This window comes from Platichthys flesus, chromosome 12 (assembly GCF_949316205.1).
Source record: "Platichthys flesus chromosome 12, fPlaFle2.1, whole genome shotgun sequence".
NCBI lineage: Eukaryota > Metazoa > Chordata > Actinopteri > Pleuronectiformes > Pleuronectidae > Platichthys > Platichthys flesus.
This window is the reverse complement of record NC_084956.1, coordinates 24,653,101-24,665,969: the sequence shown is the minus strand read 5'-3', so window position 1 is coordinate 24,665,969 and position 12,869 is coordinate 24,653,101. Positions and strand designations below refer to the sequence as shown.

Sequence of the window (12,869 nt, the reverse complement as noted above, 5' to 3'; positions counted from 1 at the left end):
GATTGGGTTATTTACACTTTTTGTTTTTTTCTGTGGGGAGAGATTTGCCAACAGTGGCATTAAGCCACCACATCTTCAGCGGTATCTCCAGACAAAACATGAAAGTCATGTTGCTAAGCCACCTGAGTTTTTTAAGAGGAAACTTTCTGAATTCAGGTCATCTCAAAACACGATGTGAAAAGCCTCCCAGAAGCAAGCGGAAACAAGCAACCTGTCAGTATTCTTTTCGATCCTTAAAGGAGATATTTTAAGATGATAAATATAAAAAAAATATGTTTTGAGCTAATCTTTTATTTAAAACTAAGTTAATGATTCATTTTTTGGGAAGAAGTGTTTAGCTATAATTAAGTTCATGAGTTCAGTTTGAGAACATATCTTTATTATGATCCCAAAAGAGGTCACTTTAAGTTGATAATTATTTTGATGTGCACAAATCTTTATTTATATTGAGATAATAATAAAAGTCATTATTAGTTATTTTTATATCTTTTTATTTCCAAATAGTTTAAGAGAGACCACTACAAATAAGCAATGTTATGGAAATTGATGGAGTTTTAAATTTGAATGTGTCTAGTTACAAGGATTAATAAATCACATTACATCTTTCTTTCAACCAAAAATGCTTTGCGCTGGTCAGGGGGTACTCTGCAGAATTTTTTCTTCAAAGGGGGTACGTCACTGAAAAAAGGTTGAGAACCACTGCTCTAGGGTAGTATGTGTTTTCTCTTGTGAGGATTTTTGAACAACATAAGGACAGATTCCTTATAAAATTTGGGAGGGCATGGATTCTTGATTGAGTGGCTTTTGTCTTTGCAGTTTTATACATCCTGTACTACTGACTGAATGCAAAAATCCTCCTAAATTATAATTATAATTATATGGTCATTCCTTTTCCTAGTCCTCTCCTATAGGAGGAGGATATTTACCTTAAGATGTAAACAAAACAAAATTATCTCTCAGCATTATCTGTTTGATACCCTGTACATTCCATGAAAAGACAAGCAACTTTAAACTATATATATATTGCAGCACAAAAATGACATGTAACGTAAAATGCGAGAATAAAGCATGGAAATGTATTGATTTCTGACTGTAAAACAAAAGTAAGCTCTCGTGATGATATTCTAAATGCTGTGTCTGCATAAACAGTCTTGGTCATCACATTATTTTCAGACCCTTGATGGAAGTGAATGACACAATGCTGCAGGATAGTGAGCAGCATTTGGCACTTTTCACCACGGTTCAGTATTAATGCCCTTAAGTAATGATCAGTGTTCCTTCTCACTTTAACCTGAAACAAACCTTAGCTCTAACCCGACCAGTTATTTCTCCCATACCAAACCTAAGACCTAAACAAAGGCATGGAAAACAGGACGTGGGCTCTTGGAGTTTAATTTTGTTCAGTACTTCCCTTTTCCCTCTGCAGCAACTAATTCTCTCTTTTGGATCACACAAATAAGTCTTATGATCAGCCATAGAGAGAAGATCCCACACAAGTGGACCCATCAGAGCAGCACCCCACATTTTCACACTTTGTTCGCTCATGGCTACACACAGAGAGGAAAAAAAGCTTCAAAGAGAAAGGACTCTGACAATCACTTCCAACTCCCATGATTCCCCTCTGTTCCTTCAAAAAGGGAGCCCTCCCTTTTCGCAATTAAATAGCCAGGCGATGATTCTTGACATTCCTAACCCTGAAAAGAACAGGGTTAAATGTCTGCAGTGGGCTGGATGCTCTGTTATACAAATTGCAGCTGTATTGTCTTTTGACTGCACGTGTATATGTGACATTTCGAAGGTGGACATTGTTGATGGGTCCCATCAGCCAGTTCCCCCCCTCTCTGCTATGTCTGCCTGGAAGGCTCACATTCCTGCTGCTGTGAGCTCAGAAGTGCAGGGTGAACTGTGTGGACATGCAGCAGGTTGTATGTCTCTCCTCTGTTTGGTTTAGCCTGTAAAAAACTCAGCAGGGCTCCTTTTTCTACCTGTCTGGTGGCTTTTGACGAGAACGCCTGTTTCTTGGTGTGTCCCCAGGCTCCTGTTTGGAACTCAGACTTAGCTTTACAAGAGCCTCCAACCACTTCTCTACAAAAACACACACTCCATTTCTTTAGCAGTCCCCACACTAAAGGATAATGCCCTTAGCTTCTTCTACATTGTCAATTAATTCATTATTCCTTTCACTTTTTTTGTGTGTGTCTGTGTGTGTCTATGGCCCCTAAAGCCAACCTGACTCCTGCAGTGAGACCAGACCGGCTTAAATCAGGACTTCATTCCACTGTGTCACAGTTGTTCCCTCCTAACAAAAACCAAGTATAATGCCCACTAGGACCACCGGTCTACATATCTCACAACGTAGCTGCCACACTGCAGCTCAAACTGCTTCATACTCAATCAGCAAAATGATTTCTTTCTAAATATTTATTCTGATTGAGTCTTTGATATTTCTATGTCAATTTTTACATCGCACTGAATCGGAGTTGGGGCATGAGTTAAAACCTAGGCCCTATTTTTGTGCTTAAGGGGGTCAATTTGATCTTTTATTTAGTGCTGTCAAATGATTAAAAGTCGTTTGATAATTGTTTTTTATTGATTGATTGAAAATAAATTAGAATCAAACTTAAACATACCACACCATAATTAAATGTGGCTTTCTCTTTGCTATGCCTCTGAGCAAACATTGGATGATGTTTTTTCAAAAACAATTTCAATCAAATTCAAATATAGCCTTCATCCTAAACAATTGGGGCATCTATATATTTTTTGGCAAATATACCAAAATCAAACAAACAAAACAACCAAACCTTTACACAATTTAATGTTGAATGTGAGACCATCTGTAGTAGCAGTGATGTGCCAGTTCACACTTAAAAAGATCAAGTTCAATCTTCACTTCATGCAGATGAATATTAACTAGTTTTTATTGGGAGGATTTTGGTGACAAACGTACTAGTATGTGTTTGGTTATGAAACGATGGTGTCGCATCATGTCTGCGTTTCGCTCTGCTCATTTTAACACAGAGTCCTGACTGTGAGCGTCAGGTCTCGTGTTGTAGGGGAGAGCGGGGTAATGTGAGACATTTTTTACATTTGTCCCCTCTAGGCGAGCTAAAATGATATATCAGTAAAATTTACACATTTCACATTAATTCAGGATGTTTCCTAGCTATGGAAATGATCAGGATGTCTTCAGGACAAAGGGCAGTGAAAATATGATTGTTTTTTAAAAAGTGGTCTTGTGTCTCACAAGACCACTTGTCTCTTGTGGCTCACTTAACCCCACCATGTAGCTGCGCGGCGCGGCACGGCCAAATAATCGTTTCAACTCGATTATACTCGATTATAGTCGTTTGGAGATCGTTTGACCCAATAATCGTGATCACGATTAGATTTTGATTAATCGAGCAACCCTAACTTAACTTGTGCTTCAGAGGCGTTGTTGATGTTCCTGCACCTGGAGCAAATTATCCCATGACAACTGACCCAGTTTGTGAAGCTTTGACGTTTTGAATCACATTTTTACTTGGGCAAACAGCAGTTCAAAGGGAGAAAAGTCCCTGGAGGCCTTGGGACCTCCCGCACTACAAACAACAGATGGTCTAGCCACCTATCCCAATTAAGGTAGTCCTCATGCACAAACTTACAAATCCTTTTTAATATTTATTTAATTTACACAGTAGGATATCTGTGAACATCCCCATGCACACATTTAATATCCATCCCTCAGCTGTTGCACTTAGATGAAAGGAAGGTCATTGGGTTCTAGCGTAGCGGACCAGAACCTGTCTGAGTATCCCCCGACAACAATGGCGCAGGCACACAGCCTACTCCACTGCTGGCCAGCCATACCCAGCTGCTGTCGCCTCAAACATTATATTTTTTGGAGATCAAACTTTTATTTAGGGCATATCACAAACATGGTACACATACAAAACAGTTTTTTTCACGTCTTACATTTTAATTAATTCCCTCCATTGAACGCTTTTATCCAAAGCGACTTATAATTAGTGCACAGACGGGGGAATGCTAAGGATCAAATGGCCGACCTTCTGGTTGGGGGATGACTGCTCTACCCGTCAGCCGCACCTTAACAATTCTGTCACATGATCTGAGTCCAGCCCTAAACAGCTGTATATGTCAATATTAATTCAGGGTCATAGCGCCACCTACTGATCAGCATCAATAAATCAATCAATCACATTTTATTAGCCCATATTCACAAATCACAATTTGTCTGATAGGGCTTGAATAAGGTGTGACATCCTCTGCACGTAACCCTCAAAAAGAGTAAGGAATTATTGTATCTGAGTAGAAATATTAGATACCTTTATTTATATGTCTTGTTATAATCATAGTCCATAGTCAGCAGCAACCACGATCCTGATCCACCATCAAGATTGAATGCCACTGTAGTCCACAGTCATTGTCCACTGCCACCATCAGGATCCACCATCAGCTGCCACCTAAATCGTGGTCCATCACCATTATTAGTTGCCAACACGATACAGGATCCGTCATTATTATCATAATCAGCCAGAACAACACAGGATCCACCATTATTATCACGATCAGCCAGCAAGATAGAGAATCCGCCATACAGGATCCACCATTATGATCACGATCTCTGATTCGCAGTCCACCATCATAATCCATGATGTTGCTGCAGCTGCGGCCCTGGATCTGCGGAAGATAAGGCAGAGGGCAAAGAAGTCCAGTCAGTAACCTGTTTTGATTAGATATTCATTTCTTTGATGTGATCAGGAGGGAGAAGAGAAAGGAGAAGCTGGGAGGAGAAGCTCCGTGTGACCATGGCCAACTGTATTGCACTTCTTAGTTTAGGTACACAAAGTGGTTCAGGGGGGACCCTGGGGGGAAATTTGATTTGTTTCGTAGTTCACCATCTTTCAGGTCCTATCACGCTCGCTCCACCTCCCTGACGGTGCGGGCGAGATGGGCCCTGGAGCCCCAGGGGGCTGGGATTCCACCTCAACCGGCGTGCGCAGGCTCTCACCTTCATTGCGCCACAGGGTTTCGCAACGAGCCCTCCGGACTCCTTGGTCGGGCGGGCTGTCGACACTCCGCAACAGTCTGCCCCGGTCAACAGTCGCGACCCCGAACAGGGCGGGGGGGGGGGCGCGCGGTGGTTATCAACATGAACGTAATAAACCCCACGTGTAGTCAGTGGCCCAGGATTTCGTATATTTTTCTGCATGTGGCCCTCGGGAAAAAAAGCCTTTTTAAGAATTACAATTTGAATCACCATTACGAGACAAAGTACAGAGAAAAGCTCTCGGTAAGCCATTCACTGATGTGGAGTTTATCAAAGAGTGTTCGGTGGACCCTGCTGCACTAATATGCCCTGAGAAGAAAGAAGCATTTGAGAATGTGTCCCTCTCTAGACTACCGTAATGAGAAGGATCGAGGACTTCGTGGAATATCTCAAGCTTCAGCTGCAAAAGAAAGTAGACGATGTTGACCTTTTCTCTTTGGCTCTGGATGAGAGCTGTGATGGCCGCGACACAGCCCAGTTACTTATCTTTGTGCGTGGGATGACGAAAGACTTTGAGATTACGGAGGAGCTGGCAGCGATGCGGTCAGTAAAAGGGACGACAACTGGGAGGGATTTATTCATGGAGGTAACTGCATGCTTGGACAAGCTGGGACAAGCTGGGACTCAAATGGGACAAACTGGCAGGTGTTACAACAGATGGTTGTCCAAATCTGACAGAGAAAAATTAACCCAAAACCCAGAACTTAAATTGCTATTTTTGCATTGTATTATACATCAGGAGGTGTTGTGTAAGTCACTGCTAAAAATGAATCATGATACTGATGTTGTAACTAAATTAGTTAACTATATCAGGGCAAGAGCATATGCGACTATATGCAAATAGTAATAGCACTTTGTATAAAGTAAATTTTAAGCTGATCTTTGAAATACTGCAAATAACATGCATATTTTGTTCACAACTGTTCTTGTGTTGATTAAATATTGATATAATGTTGCCATTATTACTTTCCCAGCCTCACTTTTCTTTGCCTAATCATTACATTAACTCTTGCCAGTAGAAGCTTTTCAAATTAATATGAGTAGAATTGAGTTTAGCCTATTGGTCCTGCCGTCCACAACTGTCAATGTTTCTCATGTGGCCCCTTTGGAAAATGAATTGCCCAACCCTAATTAAGACGGTCTGACAAATGCAGAAACAGAATTTTTTTTTTTCTGAATATTTTCTAGATGCTATGATGATCACTATTAATAATTCACAAAGCAATGATTTGGCCGGACCAGGTCTTCATCCTGGTGGTTGGCGCATGGTTGGAGCCTTGCTCTTTAAGCAGGGGTGGTAATGTAAGCACAGATGGAGGCCTCTGTGTTTTGCTCTATGCTAATTTTTTTACTTTTGTTTGTCTCTTCAGCTCTCAGTTCTCCTACTCTGATCACCTTTAGCATAGATAAAGTCTTAAACCTCCAACCAGCCACCTGTCAAGTTTTTAGTTGAAGGGGCAGCAGCTCTCAAAGGGATTTTCCAGAGATGCTGACGGTGGGCGAAGCGAGCAGGAGCGAGTCAGACTGAGACAGTGGACATATTGAACTGTGCTGCCGTCAATCTATCTGGCAAATGTTCGCTCACTGCCGAACAAGAGGATGAACTGCTGCTTCTCAACAGCTCAGGAAGTTCAAACTGCCTCAGGAGCTGCTGATCTAGTTCAAATCTGCAAAATTCCAGTTTGTCCCCTGCACTTCTATCACTGGCTAGTTTAGTTTGGCCGCTAAAAAACAGAACAGGAACAGAATAGAACGGCCTGTCAGGACTGCAGAGAAAATCATCGGAGCCAACCTGCCCTACATCCAAGACAAAAACTCGTCCACACTCAGGAAGAATCACTGCAGACCCATCTCACCCTGGACACAACCTGTTCCAACCTCTGCCCTCAGGTAGGCGCTACAGAGCACTGTACTATACGACAACCAGACAAAAAAAATGCTGCTTTCACAGGCCGTTGCTCTGATGACTTAACCAGTCACTTGAATTGTCCTAGAGTTTAATGTATTGTTGTATGTTTTATCAAAGTGAATGAACACAGTTTCTTCTGCTTTTTGGTTTTGTGTGTTTTGTTTTAGTTTTCCTCTTTCTGAAAATGTTCTCACTTATGACCGTAAAACTGAGGTACTTAACTGCACCCGTATTCATTACATAATCCACATGCTACATTTCCAATGATTAAGGGCTGATCACTTCAACAGTATCAAAACCAAACCACCCTGTGAATTTGATCACTCACACCCAAACCCTTTGAGGGCAGGCTGTAGCATTGTAATGACTCGCCAAATCAGCTTATGGAACTCCAACTTTTATTTTCAGTTTATTTGAGTGTTTGTAACATTAAGAACACATTTGGATTGTAATCCTTTCATTTGAAGTATTTAAGGGGCTTGGGGTATGAATTAATAGTTTTACTGTTGTGATAGAGACATCATTATTTGATTACAAATGAACAGGGTCTCATCCCCTTGGCATGAATTAGTTTCTGTTTGTATGGCATATGCTAAGCTCCTTGTTTTTAGTTGTTAAGGGAGAATGAGGGGTCACTACCCCACGCAGTCACAAACTCAGCCTTACCACAGAGATTGGCCCAGGCTTAGTCATGAGATCCTGGCAAAGAGAGCTCTAAACTAATAAGATGCCCTCTGGGGAAACCCTGGTCCAATAAGAAGACCCCCTGGGGAGAGTATAGAGGTTTACTAGCCTAAATCTTCAAATTGAGCTCTAGGGCGAAGTAAGGTGGTGGGTGGTGGTGGTGGGTTGGGGGGGTCAGCAGCAGACTTCTTTAAATGGTTGCTATGGGGCAGGTATCAAACATGCAAAAGTAGCACAGAGTCACGGTCATGGAGGGTATTAAATGGCAACAAAGAGACAGTTATTTTGCAATAATCTGCCCTGTTGAGTGCAAGTCATTCTCCAATAATCAGAAGGCAAGGAGCAAGCTTGAAAGAGCTGTGATCACGAGAGCATGGCACTGCAATGGGTCTGGTCTCTCTCTCTTTTGGTCTTGTTAACATAACATTTCAGGAATGCCTTGAGATAATTTGATACAAACGTTCAGTTAGACTTAAAGGTGAACAGAGTAGATTCGGCTGTTCAAAGGTCAAGGTCACAGTGACCTCATGTTCTTGTGAATCTGATATTTCAGAAAGGGAATTGCATTGCATCTAGCACAAACATCCAACGTCAGCGTATTATCTCTGGAGGAGGTGCATGTGTGAACATAAAATGAGACGCTGTGCAGTTTCTAAAAGGATTTTTCGCCTGGCCTCCAGTATAATGTCCGTATACACCGAGGAAAAGTGGTGTGATGTGTGAACTGCAGGGGATCACCTCTTCAGCACAAGCGGGTGAGGGGGGGGATGATGACAAATGCAAACAAAAATAAACAAATATCTCTGGATGAGCGTGACACACACAAATACAACACCAGCCAAGATGGGGCCAAGAACAGCTGCCACGGTGTGTTGGTGCGCACTTCTGTGTTTGTTTTTAGTATTTAATTCTGTTTACTGCCACCCTACTCCGATTACTTTCACGATGGACAAGCTTCTTACCATCAGAGACACAACACCACCCGATTTATGTCCCAACTTCCTCGCCTCTTCCGTGGATTTAGTGGACTTACTCATCAAAGGTGTTGCGGTCTTGAGACGGAGAGGAAAGCGCGCCGGGGCTCTGGTGCACTTCAGGGAGAGAGGATTACGCTCATCTCTCCCGAGCATTCTTCTCTCCAATGTCTGCTCGCTTTGCAATAACACGGACAAACTGCGCCTTCTCATCCGGACAAATAGAGACTTTTCCCTTTCTTCTGTCTTGTGTTTCAAGGAATCGTGACTGACCGAAACTACACCGGATTATAATTTATTTTTGAAATACATTTTTGCCAAACAAAGTAACATTTTATACATGTATCGAAATTGTAGATCATTTTACCTGAAAAAATATTTTGTTGGTTTTTAAATTTTTCATTTATTTTACATGGTTTCATGTATTACCTTCAGCACTTGTTTCCATGGCATAGGACAATCAAAAATATCCTCCCAGCATTTATAGGTATCATATGGAAAATGCGATACATCTTTGCTTATTTTATAACGTTTTTTATTTTGTCCATCTTGCTGGCTTACAAATTGACTAACCCACTATTATTCATCCTCCTTACAGTGTCTTCCTAAAGAAGCAGTCAATTAATTGTATGAGTTAAAGGGGACATATTATGAAAATTCCACTTTTGTAGTGCTTCTACACGTTAATTTGGGTATCTTGCATGTCTACCTTCCCAAAAACTCTGGAAAAACATAACTCCCGCAATTTGTTGTGGTTCCTATGTCAAAAACGATACGCTAGAGTGTGTCGAATGGGATTACGACAGAAATAAAGGTCAGACATTTAAGTGGCCGCTTAAACAAGGGACCCCCGAGACACCTCTAAACGTTGACTCAAAAGTGTGGAAGGATGCTGCTGATGCGCCAGCTCAAGCTCCCACTGCTCCCACTGGAGAGGCGGTGGACTAGTGGCAGAAACTTGTACTATGGGCAGCAAAGGTCTCTGGTACTCTCTGGTTCGACTCCACGGAGAAACAACAAAAAGACGAACCTGGATTGATCTGTCCAAAAATCCAAGAGGATTCTCCCTACTCTGTCTGCGCCTAAGCAAGGCACTTTACTCCCCCAACATCTGCTCCCCGGACGCCGTACGTGGTTGCTCACTGCTCTGTGTGTCCTGCACCAGATGGGTTAAAAGCAGAGGTTAAATTTCCCTACCTGCATGAGTGTGCCTATGCATGTCTGTGCATGTGTTTTGGACTAATAAATGCATCTTAATCTTAATCTGCGGGGCTGCGCTGGGGAGCTTGGGCTCACAGCCAGGCTTCGACTCACCTGACTCTGGTTCAAAACGAAATGGTTGCAATATCGTATCTTCGTCTCCAGTAGCCATATTTCTACAGAGGTAATGGATAGCAAAAAATCTGGGCGCTTGCATCTCATGAAGGGGGGGGGCGCTCAAAACAGGTCAATCTGAGGAGGTCGGTTTTAGACAGGGTAAAAGGGTGCTGTTTTAAATGATCCTTGTGGTATTTTGACCAAAATATGTTGCAGACGTTTCATTAAGACCCCAGGGAACCATATCAACTATGGTGAAATGGGCATAATTTGTCCCCTTTAAGGTAACATATCAATTCCAGTGCATTGGTCATACGGCACAAATTTTCCATTTTCTTTCACAATATAATAAAAAAGACACAAGTGGGGATTCAAACCCAGATTCAAACCCAGCACCTTTGTATCTTTAGGGATCATCGCTTAAGGCAGGCGCATGCTTCTGCAACTGCGGCTACGGCTTTTCACGCAGTTGTGTCGACGGTCTCGTTTTAATTTATGGTTCTCCAAGGGTTGCACGTGTTGCCAAGCAATTCACCGCCAGAACACAGTAATGTTTTTTGTCGAAGACCACCTTAGAGACGCCTTCTTTGTGCGTGGCAGTCGTTTTCGACTGTTTATTTACATCACCACTGCTGCTCCTCATAGCCTTTTTCTGGCGGACAAATTTGTCCAATATCTTCCGTTATACATACATACTTCGTATCTCTTCTGCCAAACGGTCTTCTATGTGTTACATATTCGTTCTTCTAACGCAGGGTTCACACCGGAAGCGGAAGCGACTCCGAAGCGCCGCGCCAAGCTAATCCCTAACGCGCCGGCGCTTGGCTGTTCACACCAGACGCTGAGGCGACGCTGAAGCGCTGTGCAGCGCTAATAATATCACCGGTTGACCCAGTAGTATAAAAGCATATACTAACTTGTTGCTCAAACATTCGCTGCAACAGCGTCCCAACATTTGTCTTTATACAACATGTGCTGCGGATCATACAACTCACTGTACTTGTCCACTTCAATTATGAATTTAATGTTATCCATCTTCAAGAATTTCTCCGCTGTTTGTTCCGTTCAATGTCGGGTGTCAAGGGTAAATTATGTATTCTCCACTCAAGCCATCTTAAAATAGGTTCAACGGACAGTCAGGTCTGCAGGAAAGATCATCGGTGCCAACCTGCCCACCATCCAGGACCTGTACACATCCAGAGTCAGGAAAAATCACTGCAGACCCCTCTCACCCTGGACCCAACCTTTTCAAACTCCTCCCCTCTGGTAGGCGCTACAGATCTCTGTTCACCAAAACCACCAGACACAAAAACAGTTTCTTCCCCCTCGCAGTCTCACTTCTGAACAGCCAACCAACTGTGGCACTGTGCAATAACTCTGGATCCTTATAATAACCACTGTACAGTTACTCCCAAAAATATATTATATTATATATAAAATATATTATAATTATATTTAATTATGTTTACTTATTTCACCCTCACTGGATAATTGTAATATGCACACCTGCACTTCTGTTCGTAGACCATCGCACTATTCGGACTGTTTGTACTGTTTGTATTGTTTTGTTTTGTTATGTTTGTTTTGTGATGTGTATTCTTTGTTAGCAACAAAGAGCCACTTTACTGAGTCAAATTCCCTGTTTGTGCAAACTTACTTGGCCAATAAACCTGATTCTGATTCTGATGTGGAGAATACGTAGCCACCCCCCTTTCTCTTTTTATCTTTACGACTGCTTGTGTGTCTGTAGTGGATGGGCAGAGGGGGACATTTAATAATGTCATTGCTAAAATTGGTAAAATTAAAACTCCAGGACAACAGAAGTGGAATACAAAGTATGGGATTCATATTCTATAATTTATATAATATAAAATATGTCATCAATATCGTTTAAAATAATTTTTCAGTGTGTTTCCTGGTGCGATACGCTAGCGGGGGGCGTAAATAATAGACTCAACGCCGAAACGATCGCTTCACGGTGCTAGGCACCCTTGGCACGCCGCTTCAGCATCCGGTGTGAACAGCACAAAGGTTTAACAGGGGGTGGATAGGAGCCAGCTGGCTTTTTAGGCTTGGCGCTGCGCTTCGGCGTTGCTTCCGCATTGCTTCCGCGTCCGGTGTAAGCCTGGCGTAAATCTTCCGTGGTTTCTGCCGGTATTATGAAATAGATTCTGTGCATGCAGGTTTCTGTGGACTCATCTCACAACTACTTGTAGATATCTGTCTGTCAGTATTTGAAACTCCTATCAAAAGAACTGTTGTTATTTCAGCCCATTAACCTGTTTTCAGGATTTACATATAGGCCTATGTGGTCACATCTAATAACAAAAACTATTTATTTTCCTTCTCTGTCTATTTTTATCCCTCTCTCCCCCAACAGGTTGGAGTGTGTCTGCAGTCTGGGCTCAGAGTTTCGCCGTGGGGCTGGTGTGTTAGACATGGTGTTTGAGTCTCCATCCCAGCTCCTTACTTGTGGCTATGATACCTTTATTCGACTATGGGACCTCCGACTTAGCCCACGGTAGGTTTTATTTGTATCTATTGATTTATCATGTTTGCATGCCAAAGAACATTTTCAAAGCCAGAAGCAATATTTGAAAAGAGAAAATTTAGCTGGCCAATTAAGGTATCCCTGACATCCCAATCTCTAGCAATGCTTTCCAACTGTTCCAGAGTAATCCTTAGGCTTTCCCTGGGCAGTTGGAATAAGTATTCTCTCTATCCTGTTATCCTCTCTATCCTGTTATCCTGTTTTCCTCTGCCCAAATCTATCTATATATCTCTAAAGGTCCAAGAGGCATCAAAACTGCATAGCCTACCACTTAAAGTGTCCCCTGTAGAAACAAAGGAGCAGTGGTTCTACTCCAAGCTCCCTCTGGTTGTCTGAACTCCCTATATCTATGGTTAATCCCAGCCAACTGACAAAGAAAACATA

The 12,869-nt window shown here is 42.2% G+C and overlaps 1 protein-coding gene across 1 annotated transcript in view; it reads left to right on the top strand.

The window, feature by feature from the left end:
• Positions 1 to 12,869, top strand: part of fbxw4 (F-box and WD repeat domain containing 4) — a 58,739-nt gene that overhangs the window by 39,514 nt on the left and 6,356 nt on the right. The window contains exon 7 of the mRNA XM_062400783.1: positions 12,315 to 12,455. Within this exon, the coding sequence (XP_062256767.1) occupies positions 12,315 to 12,455 (141 nt within the window). The remainder of the gene's footprint in view (positions 1 to 12,314; positions 12,456 to 12,869) is intronic.